The sequence below is a fragment of the Carica papaya genome, chromosome 1, assembly GCF_054855325.1.
Source record: "Carica papaya isolate Zhongbai chromosome 1, ASM5485532v1, whole genome shotgun sequence".
Classification (NCBI taxonomy): Eukaryota; Viridiplantae; Streptophyta; class Magnoliopsida; order Brassicales; family Caricaceae; genus Carica; species Carica papaya.
In genome coordinates, this window is record NC_142309.1 from 11,056,544 (window position 1) to 11,075,410 (window position 18,867).

General features: G+C 33.8%; 1 protein-coding gene across 2 annotated transcripts; it reads left to right on the forward strand.

The window, feature by feature from the left end:
* Window positions 1–624: 624 nt before the first annotated feature.
* Window positions 625–17,170, forward strand: ABCI13 (non-intrinsic ABC protein 11). 2 transcript variants are annotated; one of them, XM_022035241.2, is made up of 10 exons: window positions 625–1,332; window positions 2,819–2,947; window positions 12,559–12,654; window positions 12,794–12,871; window positions 12,952–13,013; window positions 13,120–13,195; window positions 13,504–13,611; window positions 13,938–14,113; window positions 14,200–14,284; window positions 16,612–17,170. In XM_022035241.2, the coding sequence occupies exons 1-10, from the start codon at window positions 1,135–1,137 to the stop codon at window positions 16,648–16,650; spliced, it is 1,047 nt and encodes a 348-aa protein (XP_021890933.1). In that variant the 5' UTR covers window positions 625–1,134; the 3' UTR covers window positions 16,651–17,170. The 2 variants fall into 2 exon arrangements, with proteins under 2 accessions (XP_021890933.1, XP_088075423.1); XM_088219297.1 differs by having other exon boundaries at window positions 1,193–1,332; window positions 2,819–2,933; window positions 12,564–12,654.
* The last annotated feature ends 1,697 nt before the right edge of the window (window positions 17,171–18,867 follow it).

Genomic DNA, 18,867 nt, shown 5'->3' on the forward strand with positions numbered 1-18,867 from the left:
CACTGTTGTGGGCACTGTCCCTTTTCCTTACTGAGTCCGCAAAACTCACCCCAATTCATACTTTTAGTCCATATCAAAAGAAAGTTCAAGGTCAAAAGAAGATTTTGAAGAACCTTTAGTGACAGTAAGCGTTCGTCTTATAAAATTAGTTTAATTATATTATAACGATGTAATGTAAAGAATTTTATAAGTTTTGTGACTTATAATTCCGTATAGAAGATGATTGAATTTTAAGTTTTCATTTAGTGCTGCGTAAATTTATCAGATTATGTGTGATGAATAATGCTCCTTACTCAACAGAGAAATGAGGTTGTTACATTACATGTGAAAGAAAGAGTACTGTAAATCTTTCAAATTTCATGAGGTATGACTATTCCTCCTATTCCATTCCTCTTTCCCTTTTATATCCTCATAATTAATTTATAATTTAATTTTAATTTAATTCATGACTTTATGTAACATATAAATATAGGTTGTAATGATAATTTTTTTAAAAAATTTATTTTTTACTTTTTAATTCTCTTATTTTATATTGTCAATTGTTGTTATTATTATTATTATTATTAAAGTTTCTAACGTATTTATATATTTAATTTGCATTTTAAAAAAATTGATCCAAACACCGACTTAATTTTCATTTCTAAAATTTTCCGAGCCGAAATTCCCCCTCACTCGCCCCCTCATTTGTTGACTCATTTCGACGACTCGTTGTCTTTTTCGACGCTTGATGTCTTCCTCGGAGGTGTTTCGTGTTGGTCTGAAGAAGCCAATTTGGCCAACTTTCTCGTTGATTATTTAAATTATGTAGACCTTCGTTTTCAAAATTCCTTTCTCACTGTACCTGCCATTTGCACCAACTCATGATTTTTGCTTTCGTTTATGTGTGTCTTCTATCATTTCCGTAAATTGAACGAAACCATTTTGAATTTCAGTTTACATTGTAAAGTTCGATCAATTTCGTGGTTTCTGGCCATGAATTTGTTTAGGTTCTGCTTTTAGGTCGTCAATTTCATCGCTCGTAAGACCAGTTTCTTTCAAGAGCGAATTTTGTTTTCTCCTATCGACGGAGAGATTACGTTTTGATTCCAGAAATTTATGTGTGTCCGAATCCTGAATTTTTTTTCTTGAAATACCATGGATTCTTTGTCCTGTTCTTCCTTGCCTTCGTTGAGTATATCCAGTGGTCTCTCTCCTCGGTTCGTTAGATTTGCAGTTTCGGGTACAAATACATGGTGTGACAAGCATACAAAGGACAAGAGAAGAATTGTTTGTGCTTGTATGGCGCCTCCCCGAAACCTGGAGAATGATAGATTCCCTGTGACCAAACTCAGTGTAATCCCTTTATATTCACAATTTCCCGCACTTAAGCTACACAAATCTGTAATTTTCGATGCCTGTGCTTGATGATTAACCGGGTCATGTTTGATTGATTTGGTTATTTTGGGGTTTAGGCTAAAGTTAATTTTATTTCAAACTATTTTCCCTTATCTTTTTCTTCCGGGTGCCATAATTTACTTAGTTTTTGCGTTCGTGAATTCTATACGGATTGTTTAGTTTTAGTTTGTTTGCTTTTTACAATCAAATATGGCTCAATTGTTGATTTATGTTACCACATTTTGTTAGTCCACGTACATGGCTTTAACTCCATTCTGCTCGTCTTATTCTGATTCATAATTCTATTTCATATGTGTGGATGGTATTGTAGAATTAGAAGTTATTTGGGATCGTTGAAATATATATATGTTCAATTTGTTGGGTACTTTGAGTTAACTAAAGCAGTTAGGTATTAACTTATAATATTTGTGTTATGAAAGATAAGTATTTACTGTGGGGTTTTTTTTATAACAAATAAATGTAAGTACAAATGACTAACTGAACATGTTAAGAGAAGAGCATCATAAGTCAATGCAAAAGAAGTAAGAAAAATTTAGTAGAGAAGTGTTAGTTTTTTGCTTGAAACTCCTTATTGACAGGTAATAACTAAGATGCTTTTCATTCTATCAGATGTATAGATTGAAGTGAGGCATTTAAAGTTGCTTGTAGGCAGCAAGTCAATAGTCCTAAAACAAACTTGGTTGCAATTTCAGCAGTTGATTAAACAATCCTAAACACTTACATGGTAGCAATTTTGGCAGTTGAAATTTTGATTGTGAGCTTAAATTGGGGAAAGTATACTACTTTTTCTTATGGGTTTGCTGTGTTCGAATTCACTCTCTGTGGTAAATTTAGCCTTTTTATGCTTCAGAAGTTTTTTTTTTTCTTAGTTTCACATAAGACCGGTAGTTTCTAGGTGACATTTACATATTATGTACCTGTGTAAACAAACGAGACTAAGAAAAGGTAAAATAAGTCGAACTATGAAAAAAATAATACAAGTTGAAATGAAAAAAAGAAACTGTGAAAACCGAGATCAAGATTTGAAAATTAAATGACGTATGGGAAAACAAAAATTTTATTTTTCTTGTCGACTTATCCTCTCTTTAACCCTATGGCGAAGTTATTGGCATGTGATCTGCTTGTAATTGCTTAACAATTTTCTTTAGAATCCTTTTCTCATTTTAGCTTTGTCAATTTTTGAAACTATAGACAGGTGCTCAGAGGGCCCTTACAAAAACTAAAGGTATTACGTAGAGTGACTAATGGTTGAAGTACATAGAATGAAGTTTTACATAAGAACACATAAATATGAATTTGAATAAAGCGAAATCCCAGGATTGAAGCTATAAGTACCTTAAATTACATGTATCTGTGCTACTTCTTCCTCTGCTATGATTTGAACATGTTCCTAATATTTATGGTTTCAATTGATTGTCTTCAGGAATTATCTAAATCCAAAAATGGAAAAAGGATATGGGGGACAAAGGATGATTCTGATGTTCTTATTGAATGTCGGGATGTCTACAAGTCATTTGGGGAGAAGCATATACTGAGAGGTGTGAGCTTCAAGGTGATTTTTATTTATTATGTTTTGTAAGAATGTTTACACTGTATACTGATAGAACTGTTTTGGGTGGGAGTATGTGGTGTTTAACTAATGTTAATTTGTCTTTCTCTCTCCTGGTTTGTTGTTCTTTAGCTTGCAGTAGGATGGGATTGGTCAAGTGTTTGTTCTGCTTAAACCCTTAAATATGGCAGACTTCCATTTACTTACTACGTGTGCCTTTTAAAATGTTTTTTCTGGAAGAAGAGCCATTTAAAATGTTATTGAAAGGGTTGTGACTTCTGTCCCTACTGATGAATCTTGTTATAGGCCTATGAATATAGAAATCAGAAGAAGTTTGGAAGTGTTTTTGAGTTTTTCTTTCTTTGACTATTTTCGAATTTATTTTCAAGGGCTTGATAAGAGAAACTCTAAGGTTTCTTGAGTAAAAAGGCTCAAAACTTTTCATAAATTTACTCATTGCATAAATCTGCCTTCAAAAGACAACCTTTATTACAATGGAAGAGTAGTTACCCTGGCAGTTATATTCCGATTTATCTTAACTGTCTTTTGTCCTAATCCTAACTTATTCTGCCTTATTTCTACATAACTTACAACTGTTCACATAATATATAGATGAACATTTACATGGTACATGCTGATACATAATTTCACATAATACCAAATAATCAAACATACAATTAAATTCCTACTATTGTCCTTCTTTGGTACACCTTATCAAAAGATATAGTTTTTCCGTTTGTGGAGCCCTTCTCAATTTATATTTCAAGGAACATATTTTTCTAGTGTAACTCTGGTTCATGCTTGTCCACAAAATTACAAGTGTTATCACTGACTTTCCTTGCATAGCTTTTCTGATATTAATCAGGCTTGTCTGTTAGCAGAATGCATATCACATACTGCTAAGTATCCCCATCTTAGAGCCCTATTTAACTTTCTTTGCTTAATATAGCTTTTCTTGGGGTTTTGTCTCCATTCTGATTGGTGGCTCTATTTCTGATATTTTTTTATGATAAAAGAAGAAGCTTTATGAAAGTGTGGAAGGAGAGAAAAGATTACGAAGCTGGAGAATAAGTTATCCTGCTCAGGATGACATCATGGAGTTTTTCACAGATTTTCACAAGCACAGATCCTTTGTTAAAGCCCTCAACTCCACTTTCCTCATCATGATTCTCAAAAAAACTGGTCCGACCAACATTAGTGAATTGCCTAGAAGCCTTATTGGATGCATTTACAAACTACTCTCCAAGGTGCTTGCCAAAAGACTCTCAAAAGTAATGCATAAGATAATTGGGGAGTGCCAGCACGCCTTTGTTCATGGAAGATAGATTGCGGATTCAATTCTGATTGCTAACGAAATAGTCGATGAAATAATTAGAAATGAAATGAAAGGGGCCTTATGCAAGTTAGATATGGAGAAAACATTTGATCACATCACTTGGAGTTTCATTGATTACATGCTTTATAGACTCAGTTTTGGTACTAAATGGAGAGATTGGATCGGATGTTACATTTCCTCTACCAGCTCTGCAGTCATTGTGAACGTTGGTCCCTCTCCCTTTTTTCAATGCCACAAGGGGTTTAAGGCAAGGTGACCCTTTTTCTCCTTTACTTTTTTATCATTGCGATGAAAGCTTTAAACAAACTCCTTGAGAAAGCCAAAGACTTACCTTCTCAAAGGAATCACGGTTGGTCAAGAGAGGAGACAAGTTGATATCTCGCACTTATTTTTTGTGGACGACACACTTATTTTCTGTCAACCCGAGGTTAGGTCTCTTCTTTTCCTGAGATGTATCTTACTTTGTTTCCAAGCTACCTCGGATCTCAAAATCAACCTAAAAAAATCTAACTGGTGGTTCTCGATGACACTTCCGGGAATGAGCTTGTTTAGGTCTTGGGCTGCAAGCTTTAACAGTTGCCTATCACTTACCTTGGGATACCTCTCGGTGCCAAATTCAAAGACTTTGGTGCCAAATTCAAAGACTTTGGTGCCAAATTCAAATTCAAAGACTCTCGGTGCCAAAATGCTAAGATCCCATCGTTGACATGTTCCAAAACAGGCTTCCAAATTGGAGGAGGAGATTTCTATCCAAAGGGGGAAGATTGACACTCATTAAGAGCACTCTCTCTAACATTCCAATTTACTATTTAAGTGTGCTCAGCATCCTCACTAGCATTGCTAACAAGTTGGAAGCCATCTTATGATTTGGTCCATGTTGATAATGCAAATTATCATCTCCGTCCCTGATTGTGACTGAATGATATTACGTGATATGATAATGAGTCTACGTGCATATGTGATTGGTTGTTTTGGTGAATAATGAAAATATATTATGTGAATATCTACATGAGATAAGATATTCTATGTGCTTAAGAAAAGATGTTATATGTGTGAATATGTGTGATACGTGTTTTAGGAATGGTATTTTATGTGTGGATATATATACTTAATATGAATATGATAACAATTAGAAACTCCACCTTGTAAGTTGGAAGGAAATCAAAAAACCTCTCAAGGATGGAGGTTTAGGTTTGAGATCCATCACTGCGCTTAATAAAGCACTAGTTGACAAGTGGATTTGGAGATTTTGGAATGAAAACAACAACATATGGAGATCAATTATATTGTGTAAATGGTTTAATTATGAAAGTGGTGACATGTTTAAGATCAAGAATGATACTTATGGGGCTAACCTCTGGAAAACTATTTGGCAGCTTGACACTCTCGTCCTTTAGAACTCCAGATAGTGCATTGGCAATGGTCATAAAATCTGCTTTTGGTCTGACATATGGCTTGAAACGGATAGCTTCTCTTCCTGATTTCCTCTCATCCACGCAATTTCTAATGACAAAAATATGCTAGTCAAAGATGCTATTGATCTTAACTTTCCCAATTAGTGGAATATCATTGTTAACAGGAACCTTCAAGACTAGGAGATTGAGGAATTTGAAAGCCTCTTGCAGACTCTGTCAAGCATTTAACTTTCTGATCAGGAAGATAAACTGAGTTGGGAAATCATCAAGAACACTCATCTTACTGTCAAATCTTTTTACAGCTTACTGGCCAGAAACTCAAACTTTAGTGGAAGTTTGTTCCCTTCTAAAATTATCTAGAAAGCAGGGTCCACTCCCAAAATTTCTTTTTTTGTTTGGGAAGCTACAAAAGGCCTTATACTCACACTGGACAATTTTATGAAGAGAGGTGTCTCTATTGTTAACGAATGTCTCCTATATAAGAATAGTCTTGAATCTTGCAATCATCTTCTCCTCGGGCGTTCTATGGTTCACAGGCTATGGTCTGTTGCTCTAGGCCTTTTGGGTTTGTCTTGGGCCAGGAATGAGTCTATTTCCTCTGAACTTCTTGTGTGGAAAGGTGTCAAAAGCCTTCAACATTGCTGTATGATCTTGAGAAAGAAAGAAAGAGAGAAGAGAGAAATAGAACAGAAACAGTGAGAGAAATCTAAGAAATAATTTTTTCATTGATTGATTATAATATAAAGATTGAACCTTTTATAGGTTATAAACAATTAAAGCGGTCACTATCATGGACGGAATCAATGCAGCGGCGGTTGCTGTGAAGTAAATTCAAAAAATTAACTTTAACCTTAATCCTAATTGATACTTGTAAAAGATTAATTTATTCTTTTTATTATTTCTCTCTTTCTTAAACCCTTAATGTCCTGACAATACCATCTTTTTCAGTGTCAATCTTGTCCTCAAGGTTAAATTATAGTTTATTATTATTATTATATTTTATATAGATATATATATATATATTTAAAGTAGGTTTTTTTTTTCTTTTTCATATATATATATTTTAAAACATTATATATATATATGTAAATTATTATATATATATTTTTTTTCCGAAGTAGTTTTCTACTGCTTTTACCCTGTAAAATCAATTTTTTTTTTTATTATCATATATAGATGTATATATATTTTTTTAAAGTAGCTTTCTACTGCTTTTGATTTTCACAAATTGGCCCTTTCACACCACCGACGTAACCGTTGCCAGACGTTGTTATCGTACTGCTGCAGTAATGTCTTCTTCTTCCACCTCTTCTTCTTCCGCTTCTCTCTTTCTTTTGCTTCTCCTTTTCCATATCAGAACCCATTTGGAGAACGAGAGACTTGCAGGTTCCCATCTTGATCTCGCACGGATTAAAGCGGAAACCGAGCAGAGCTTCTAGGAGGTAGCTCTTTTCGGCTGGTTGGCCGAGGTGAATGAGGGAGAGACCTCTAGGGTGTTCATTCCCGACTGTTATTGCTTAAGAAAGAAAGAGAAGGAGAGCAAGTGAACCGGTTCGGTTCAAAATTTTGGCTGGACCGGTTCGAATCGGATAAGTTAGCGAACTTCATTCGGTATATGTTGTTCGGTCCGATTCAATAACTGAACCGGTTTGTCGGCTGGCTATAAGGTGCGGGCCCTTGAGCCGTCGGCCTTGTATCTTCCAGGAATGCCTCCGCCAGGCATGCTAAGCTTTCTTCAGTCTGGTCGGCGGATCTACCATGGAGCAGATCCAGGAGCATGCTTAACTGCCGCTGCGATTTTTCCATGACTGCGTTAGTTTTAGGTCGATTTCCTTCGTGGTGATCGCTTCCGAAATCTCTGGCTCTGATACCACCTTGTTAGAAACCTTTGACATGACTGTTTGATCTTGAGAAAGAAAGAGAAAGAGGAGAGAAATAAAAGAGAAATAGAAAGGGAAATCTGAGAAATAATTTTATTTTTTTTCTTGATTGATTATAACATAAAGATTGAGCCTTTTATAAGTTATAAGCAACTAAAGTAGCCGTTATCATGGCCGAAATCAATGCAATGGTGGTTGCTGTGAAGTAAATTCAAAACATTAACTTTAACGTTAACCCTAATTGATACTTGTAAAAAGCTAATTTGCAAGTTTTATTATTTCTCTTTTATTTACCCTTAATGTTATGACAGAAGGTTTCTCCAGAAAAAAAAAAAAAAAGATTTCAAACTCATATCTCTTACACTTTTTGGAACATTTGGAATGAGAGAAACAACCAGGTTTTTTAAGGAAAAGAAGTATACTTTAGCATAATTATAGATACTTGGTTCCACTATTTTGGCTTTATTTTCTTGGGGTACAATATTGACTATTTTGAAGATTTTGGTTTCATTGTTGATATGCTAACTAACATGTAAATTTTTTGTATACGGGCACTGCCTCTCTGGCACCATTACTTTAATACAAATCTTACACTTTTATTTTAAAAAAAAAGAATAAATTATCCTGCTCAATAAAAATTAAAACAAAAGGTATAAAGTAAAAATTAAATAATAAAAAGTACAAAACAATATGTACAAAAACTGTCTCCTTTAATCTTTGTGTATGATGACTTCCTAGTTGTGCTATAACTATAAGATGCTTGTGTTCGTGAACTGCTCATGAGCTTTCGCCCGAAGAGAGGGCATGAAGATGACTCTCTCGCAGAGCTCATGGAATGTCATTGCACAGTCAAGAAAATCTGTCGATTCCTTGCTAACCATATACCCCAAAGGCCTGCAAACGTAGCACCTCGCCATAGTACTTGGCTTCTTTTCTTACTCCAACCCCTTGAATATATGAGTTCATAAACATTTCAACTGTAGGAGGCGCCACCCAGCTGAAGCCAAACTTATCCATCAAATTCATCCACAATTTCCATGCTGTGGTACAATGTAAAAACAAGGGGGAATTAGTCTCACCATTCTGAAGCAGAAAACGTATATGCCAGGGGACAAATAACAGTGAGTTTGTCGGAATTGAAGCGAATCACTAATGTCGGATTTTAGTTGATACGGTCCATGAAAATACTTCAATCTTCAAAAGAACTGTAGCTTTCCCAAATACAATGGAAATATGAAATTGTTTATCCGTTGGTTTAGAAATAAAGTGCGTGAAGTATGACTTACATGAGAACAAATCAGAAGGTTTAAGAGTCCACAATTATCAATCTAGTTGGGGAAGTAATTGCGATTGAAGTGGAAGTTCCAAGACAATTTTCCTTAGAACTCTCTGTAAAGCTAGAGATATAGGTAGTATGTCTAGTAGATAACAGGTAAAGCTGAGGGAATTTTGTGGCGAGCGGTTGGTTTCCCAACCACGTGTCCTCCCAAAATAAGATTCTAGATCCATTTCCCATGTGTAATAGGGTGAGTGTGTTAAAGAGAGGGTGGACTTGGGAAATGGATTTCTAAGGACCATGATAACTAGTGGATCCTCTAACAAGAACATCCCAACCACTCCTCTCTCCTTCGTGGATACTATTTATCACCATGTGCCATGGAGAGTTTGGTTCATGAGGAAAACATGATAGCCATTTCGTAAATAGAGATTAGTAATTTGGTATGAGATTTCAAATTCCTAAATCTCCTTAATTTTTAGGTACCTTCCATCGAACTAAATGGTCTCTACTTTCGTCACCCGCTCCTGACCATGGGAATCTTTTCATTATGTCCTCAATCCTCCTAGCTACCTCTGCAAGAATCCTAAATAGAGATAGATAGTAAAGTGATATATTGGACAAGTGTTAAACAAGGTCACCCTTGCCCCAAGGGAGAATATACCACCCTCCCAACTCTCTAGATGTCTAGCCACCTTGGATTGCTACCTAGTGGAACTCCGAGATATGTAATGGGCCATGTTAACTTCTTACAACCTATTGTCTCTACTAAATGGTTAATCGATTCATCTCCCATATTATTCACTATGAATCCAGTTTTTTCCCAAATTGATTTTTAGTCCAGAAATGTGTTCAAACACGTAGAGGATGACAAGAGCATTAGACATGGAACTATTGTCATTTTCTAAGAACAAAATCGTGTCATCCACAAAATGTAGATCATATACCTGCACATTCAGTGTACCCGCTTTTAAACCCTTTATTGATCTCCTCTTTCTCGCCCTTGCCAATATCCTACTCAGTATGTCCACTATGAGGGTGAAGAGGAGAGATGAAAGTGAGTCGCACTGTTTAAGTCCTCTTGAGGCTCTAAAACAATCTCGTGGTTCCCATTGACTATCACTACTAGGGAGCATAAGGACAGACAAACACTAATCCATTTTTTCAATTGCTGATCAAATCCCTTTCTTTCCATCACCTAGTCTAAAAACCTTCAATTGACCATGTCATGAGCTTTCTCAAAGTGTAGTAAAACCAAACCTTTTCTTTCTGCTGCATGTGTATACTTTGCCGCTTCGTTAGCTACTAAAGATGTATCAAGGATTTGCCTACCTCTCAAAAGGCCCTCTAGATTAGTGAGATAGTGTTATCTCAAATTTCACATAGTTCAATGAAAGACACTTTTGTGATAATCTTATAGGTAGTACTCCCTAAATTGATTGGATAGTAGTTTGAAGCATTTATAGATTTTTCTTTTGCTGGAACTAGGATGATGAAGGTAGAGTCTGTGCTTCTACATATGAGATCATTCAAATAGAACTCCTCAAACACTTTGATTAAGACTATTTTCACAATGTCCCAACACGCCTTAAAGAACTCAATTGTAAATCTATCCTGGCCAAGAGCTTTATTATTCCCTAGGACTCAAATAGCTTTTCTAATTTCCTTCAGCTCTAAGGGTCTCTCAGTCCACACTCCTTTTTCTATCCTAGTGGGGACCAATCAATGCCTGAAAGGAATGGTCCCGAGCTTTTCTTTAGAGTACAAACTCTTAGTAAAGAGTAATCTCGGTTTTACTGCCCATGAAAGTTTACTGTGGCAACAAGGTTGCCATTTCGATTGCTCATAAGCCGATTATGGAGGACATAATTAAACACATCAAAATTGATAGACACTTCATCAAAGAAAAACATGAGAATGGTCTAATATGTGTTCTTTATGTACCAACTACTCATGGTGGACGTACTTATCGAAAGGACTACAGAAGAGACAACTTAATTTCCTAGTAAGTAAGCTAGCAATGTAAGATATCTACCTGCTAGCTTGAAAGGGAGTGTTGGAAAGGAGAATATTTGATATTAATTACACCATTTGAAAGAAGAGTATTTGATATTAACTACACCAAATACTAGGATTGGTAGAGTTTTAAACATAGGAGATTGAGTCAAAGCTTTAACCAAGGGAATTAGTTAGGGTAATTATTTTTTGACTGCTAATACTTTCCTAGTTTAGCTCTCTTGTATTCCTATTTAAAAATGTAACATGTACAACCTAATTAGATACGACAATACAATATTTTTCTTCCATATTCAGTTACAGTACCTTTTTGGCCTCCCTATGGGCGAAGTCACATATACTGTATTCTAATATCTCACTTACTAACTTCCCCTGGAATGAGGAAGCAATAACCATGTGATTGCTCAATGTTTTTTTGAAAGCCTGATATTCTTTATTATATTTTCATTTTTACTAGCAACTCAATCAGGAGGATATCTTATCTTCTATGCTTTGAAACATTTTTCTTTCAAAATTAATAATATCTATTTTCCTATAAGAAAGTTGTAATTTTGCTTGCTTACATAGATGGGTGCCATCTTTGCCTAGAACACACTACATTTTGTATTAAAAACTCTAAAAAAACTACTAGATATGGTCTTTATTAAACTCTAATTTACTCTTCCACTCTAAAAAATAATCTAAAAAAATAATCTTCAAACCATACAGAAATTCAACATCCCTGAGGGTGTGATTACAAAGATTTGACTTCTAACATCGTATGTCTGTAAGGAAAGTGCGTAATGCAGAACGAATAGACGTTAAATTTGAATACTTTTTAGTATTCGGGAATACTTTTGTATTAAAAACTCTAAAAAAACTACTAAACATGGTCTTTATTAAACTCTAATTCACTCTTCCGCTATAAAAAATAATCTAAAAAAATAATCTTCAAACCATACAGAAATTCAACATCCCTGAGGGTGTGATTACAAGGATTTGACTTCTAACATCGTATGTCTGTAAGGAAAGTGCAAGTAATGCAGAATGAAAAGAAGTTAAATTTGAATACCTTTTAGTATTAGGGAATACTTTTGTTTTATCCATAAAAAAAATTTAGGGAATACTTTTGTAATTATTATTATTATTTATTTATTAATTTGTTAAGACTGTTCAGGTATATTTAGTAGGTTTTGTGTTTATATAATTAGGATTTTGAAAGTTTTGATATTATCTTATTGTAGTTTCCTAATTTTGTTGTTATTAGTATGTCATAATGGTATGAATCTCGAGAATATGTTAGGTTTTGGTGAACTGAACACTTCTCTGATGTAGTATTTCAAATATATATTTTTAATCTATCATTTAATTTTGCCTTTGACGATGGTAATTCCTCTATTGATCTCCCATTTCCTTTTTTTCACATCAGTTTCTCTCCTTTTTACTGTTTACATGTCCTACTTCAGGAAGTGATGATTTAGTCTGAGTGAAAAGTGCTTGAAAAGTAAATATGGTTGAGTTCATTCATACCTTAATGCCATCAGCAGGATATCTGAGTTTGACATGGATTTCAGTTTTGAACTTTTCTTGCAATAATATAGTAAATATGTGGTGGGGAAAATGATTATTTTGTTTGCTTTTTTATGTTAAAGATATAACACATACTGTGGCCCTTCATTTCTATTTTCATTCTGATTTGCAATGTTCTATAGATTAGACATGGTGAAGCTGTTGGAGTTATTGGACCTTCTGGAACTGGGAAATCTACAATTCTGAAGATTATGGCTGGGCTTCTTGCTCCGGATAAGGTTGCTTGAGGTTTCTCTTTTGCTTAGTCTAAGTTTTATATAATGTTTTAATCTTTTGATCTTTCTCATTGATCATCTTAATTTCATTTATGCATTCGCTTATTGCTTGTTTTTCTTATTGGAATGTGTAACAAAACAGGGGGACGTTTACATTCGAGGTCGAAAGAGAGTTGGTTTGATCAGTGATGATGAGATTTCTGGTCTTCGAATTGGATTGGTAGATGTTGTCTCTCAGTTCTATATTTGTCTTGGCATTCTCTGGAAATTTTTCTCACAAGTATGTGTATCTCTTTACAGGTCTTTCAGAGTGCTGCACTTTTTGATTCTTTGACTGTTCGTGAAAATGTTGGTTTTCTTTTGTAAGATACTCTAGATTATCTTTAGAAAGTTTACACTTGTATTATTTATTTCATTTAATTAGTTGATAATAGAAACAAGTTGAACTCGTTTATGTTTGTTAAATAGATATGAAAACTCAAAAATGTCGGATGAGCAAATCTCAGAGCTTGTAGCAGAAACATTGGCTGCTGTTGGTTTAAAGGTACACCTGCAATGCTAATTTCTCAGTTTGGATGAAATCATCAGTTTTTTTTTTTCTTTTCTCCACTTTGCTCCACTGGCTTCATTTTGACTTGCATATGATTTTATAGTACTTTAGTTTTTCTCTATACTTATTCTAAATTCCTTGTCAAATAAATTCTTTTGAATTTTTGCTCATAATAGAGTTCCTGCTGAAGGTTAGCTAATCTAGCTTATTATTCTATCCAGCAAGTTCTGCAGTTCCCATTAATTTACTTGTTTACTAAATTTTCAGCTAGAGCTTAATGAATATAGTTCTGCTGTATTCAGGGTGTTGAGAATCGGTTACCTTCTGAATTATCTGGTGGAATGAAGAAAAGGGTTGCTTTAGCTCGTTCAATAATTTTTGATACCACAAAGGAAGCTATTGAGCCAGAGGTAAGCCAAGCTGCTTTTTAGATCTATATTTTCATCTTCCTCATTTCTTTTTTACCAGAGAAACTTCGAGTTTGTATAATAATTATATGAGACTTATGTTTTTAACCTGGTTATTTTCATTTGTGATATAGAATACTTATTTAGTGTTGTAAGACTAGCACTTTGAATGTGTTACTTTTTCTTATCATTTAATTACTACTTGCAACACTTGAAAAGAAAACTATAGATGAAGCCACATGACTGTGGGAAAAAAAATGCTATATGATGTGGCTTATGCTGTTTCCTAACTTGATCTTTTCACTGATGCCTTTTTTGACCTCTGTTAGGTGCTTCTATATGATGAACCAACTGCTGGACTTGATCCAATTGCATCCACTGTTGTTGAAGATCTTATCCGTTCTGTCCATGTGAAGGGGGAGGATGCGCTTGGAAAACCTGGAAAAATTGCTTCTTATGTAGTTGTTACTCATCAGCATAGTACCATTAGGAGAGCTGTGGACAGGTGATGCTTCCCCAAGATTGTCTTGTATTGTAATGGATATGCTGGGGGAGATGCCATAATTGAATAAATTTCTTATCTGTATATAGGTTATTATTTCTACATGAAGGAAAAGTTGTCTGGCAGGGAATGACTCATGAATTCACATCATCTACCAATCCAATTGTTCAACAGGTAACATGAAATGTTTTGACTTTTAGTCTTAGCTTAGTCTAGCCTGAGGGTGCATTTGGGAGAGCTTGTAGTTTCTGCTGTGAATTTAAAGGTGCTGTTAAAATAGTTACTGAGTAAAGCATTTTTAGTGAGAAACTGTTAGGTGTTTGGTAAAAACAGCTGTAAAAATTGCTGTCACCTTAAAAAGCAGATGTTGAGTGTTTAGTTAAAAATAGCTGTTGATACCAAAATTACCAAAAAGGGTATAAAAAGAAAATAAACCAAAACAGAAGCTGTGTTTGTAAAAAGTTGTGAATATTGAAACGATATAAAATAGAATAAAAAGAATTAATTGAAATAATTATTTGTACAATAACATTAACATATGGACCAAAATACTCCATTGATCCCTATACTATTTTTAAATATTAAAATTGATGTTTGTACTATTTTTTCACAATTTAGTCCCTGTTTTTTGAAAAATTTTCTAATTTAGTTGCTGATTGTTAATGCACACTAACAACTTCAGTGAATTTGCTATATGACAGTAAATTAGACACAATTATTTTTTATTGAATAAATTTCTGTCAGATTTTATGTGGCTTCTGATGTGTAAAAGTTTTTAATATTTAGTTATTTTTTTAATGTACTAGAAATCAAAGAATTGAAAATTAAAAACATAAAAACTAATAAAAAATTTTCGACAGCACTGAAGCTAACCTTAGCCCACCTCTCTCTCTCTTCCACTACCTTCCTCCCATCTCTAACCACCATTAACTCCTGTGTTGGTTTGCTAATTTCTTCTGGAGAGAGAGAGAGAGAGTGCGTGCATTGTAGAGAGAAAAAATGGAGGTACTGAGTTAGAGAGAAAGCAAGGTGGGTCAGATCATAAATAGGAAGAAGAAAGGCCAACCATCTAAGGCAGATTTGGTTTTCTAGGAGGTAATTTGTCCATCACCCAAAATGTCTCTGTAGAGAGAGTAGGCACTGATGGAAATGTTAGAGCATTAAGAGCTGAATATCCGAAAAACACAAGTAATTCATAAATAGAGAAATTTTATGTGAAAAACTGAAGAACAGATATAGACAATAGGAAATGGGAGGTCAAGGTGATGGAATATGGAGAAAAATTGACTGAAGGGATAGGTAAAATATAACAATAAGTAGAACAAACACAGAGATAAATGGGTTTGTCTATGATATTCTTCAAAGCTGTTGAATCTCATAATTATTTGTTTCTGGTTATTGAAATATCTTGGAGACTTTGGTCTCTCTCTTTTTCTTAATACATTTGGTGATTATTGGGTCACTCATTTTCATCTCTGATGAGTTTCTGTCTTCTGCTCTTCATGGCATTGGTAAGAGAAAGGAGGTTAAGTTTTTATGCATAGGGCTGTTGGTTGGAGAGAAAACCCTAGAATTTTTTAGGAATTGTGAGTCTCATTTTTCTCTTCTTTGGGATAAGGTGTTTTTTGGCTCATTTGGATAGAAAGTTATGGGATTTTTAAGAGTATTCTTTGCCTGTTTTTTCATAGAAATTACTCTTCTATGATTTTATGAGTATATTCAGTGTTTCCTTTATTTTGTTATTTTTTTAAGGAAAGAGAGCTAGTCATCTATGGTTGTATTTTTTTCTCTCTATCTAATTATACTTCTTTTTTTCATCGAAAAAATGAAAATAAATCCTAGTGAAAAGACTTCTTAAGTCATCATCATTCTTTTTTGTCCATTGTTGATAGTTATTGGTTTTTATATAGGCACAACAAATAAGAAAAATATTAAAATAATAAAAGAGAGCAAAAGTTTTAATAACTTAAAATTTAAATAGTCTAATTTATAATAAGTCAAAATCTGCTTTAATAAGCTAAATAAATTAAAGATATGAAGTAATAATAGTTACATAAGTCTTTTAATACTAAAATTATTCCAATTGAGGATCTTTTTCTATATCAATTTATGGAACTTGGGGAAAATTTGACGTCAAGTTTTGAATTGATAAAGCATAAGTAATATCAAGGAAGGAACATGTACTTCAAATGCCTATAGAACTTGTAACTTTGAAAATTTGTAATTTCTGTAAGAACTTAGTCATAGAAATTACTTTAAAAAAAAGGAACTTAGTCATAAAAATTATAGATTCTAGACAAGCACAATGTATGACAAAGTTAACAAGGACAAAGTTACTCAAAATGATCAGCATGGAGTGGAATAATTGTAATATTGTTGTTTGTCAACTTATCGACTGGGTGTGAATTTTTCATGATGCTGATCAATTATATATGCAGCTGTCATGTTAATTTTGTTTTGGTTAGACTCTCAGTCTTACCCTGTGTTTCTTTTGTATTCAGTTTGCATCAGGAAGCCTAGATGGGCCAATTAAATATTAGTACATATGGCAAGGATTTTTTTGACACTTCCTGGTGGTAGGCATGGTGCTGTGCAGCATTCAAAGATTTTGCCTGTATCTCCAAACTCTTGCAGGCAATGCTATATCTGATGTAATCTATGATATGGTTCAGCTTTGTGAGAAATGCTAATATGTCTCTGAGCCTTGTCTCTTTCTATGGAGGGAAAAAATAAAAAATAAAATAAAAATAATTATAATTTAAACTTTATGGACTGATTTCGTTTTCCCTAATCTGGGAGATCCGTTGAGGCATGATAGCATTTTTCCAATCTTACTTCTTTACTCTGGGTTTCAAGTCCAAGGTAGGTTCCATTGTTGAAGGAGCATATTGAGGAATGACCAGATCCCAAATGTAAGTTTTAGGTAAACGAACATAGTTAACTTCCTGTTTTTTTTTCAGTGTTTGTGTTGTATAGCCTCAGGTATCATTTGACTATTTGCGGTTAACGCACGATGAATTCTTTTATATACACAAACTTGCTTCTGCTTGTTTATTGTTACGTTAACGTATGAGACTTGGATTTCACATCGAAAATGTGACTTCAATATTGAGTTTAAAGAAGTTTAGACTCTTCCAACTTAATTACTAGTTTTTAGGATGTGGTTTGTATCAATGGTATGGCGATGTCAAAATTGCAGGACTTTGGTATAGAGTTTATATGAGTTATGGATTCTCTCACTTGCAGGGTTTTGTTTAAGGGTTTATACGAGTTTGTTAGTAGTTAACTTATGAGCTGTTTTCCTGGTTTTTAGATATACAAAATATATATTTGAATGAGATGACTTTACCACATAGAAACCAGATTTGCACATGTTCTTTAAAGAATCAGACATAATGAAATCTAGCATATTAAATATCAATTGTAGGAGTTCATTTTGTCCATATTACGATGTCTATTATGTTTACATGCAAACATACTAATTGATAAGACTGAATTTTTAATATACAAAGTCATTGGAAGTTTTGATTAGAAGGGTTTAGTTTGTTTTTGAAATCAGTAGTTGATATTAATTAAAAAGTTAATACCACCTTATTAATACAGTTGTGAAACATGTAAAGTCTTTTATTATATTAATTTAATTTAATTATCATCATCATTAACAAAAATAAAGTTTATATGTGTGTGTATGTGTATTGCTCTCTCTCTATATACATACATACATATATGTACCCGCACGCACTGACCGCATAAGTTCTCCTCCTCACCTCTCATCTTCCTCAAAGAGAAAAATGAAGAAAACTAAAATACTGGAAGAAGACGAAGAGGATAAACTAAAATTCCTTTTGGATTTTGTTGTTAGATTTTTTAGTTCAAAGAGAATTTTACATTTTACTCTTACACGTTACAACAAAATTCTTAGATTCCTCATCCTCTTTCTCCTCGCCTTTTTCGACAGTTTTCTCTTTTGCATTAAATTTTAGAAAATTTTAATTATGAATTTTATTGTTTGATTTTTCAGTGTAGACTGAAATCTACATCCCACTCTTAAATATTACAACAAAATTCTTAGACTCTTGTCATTCTCTTCGCTTTCTTCGACCTCTTTTTTTTTACAGTAAATTCTAGCAAATTTTAGTTCTGAACATTATTGTTTGATTTTTCAGTACAGACTGAACTCTATATCCTACTTCTACACATTACAACAAAATTTTTAGACACCTATTTGTTCTTCTCCTCGCCTTCTTCAGCATCTTTCTCTTTGCAGTAAATTCTAGAGAATTTTTGTTTTGGACTTTGTTGTTTGATTTTTAGTCCAGACTGAACTCTACATCCCACTCTTATACATTACAACAAAATTCTTAGACTCCTCCTTGTCATTCTCCTTGCCTACTTTGACCTCTTTCTTTTTGCTGTAAATTCTAAAGAATTTTACACATTGTTGTTCGATTTTTTAGTTCAGACTGAACTCTCATCCCTCTCTTTCACATTACAACAAAATTCTTAAACACCTCTTTATCCTTCTCCTCGCCTTTTTCGACCTCTTTTTCTTTGTAATAAATTTTAGAGAATTTTTGTTTTGGACTTTGTTGTTTAATTTTTCAGTTCAGACTGAATTGTACTTCCCACTCTTATACATTACAACAAAATTCTTAGACTCCTTCTTGTCCTTCTCCTTGCATTCTTCGGTCTCTTTCTCTTTGTAGTAAATTTTAGAAAATTTTTATTTTGGACTTTGTTATTCGATTTTTCAGTCA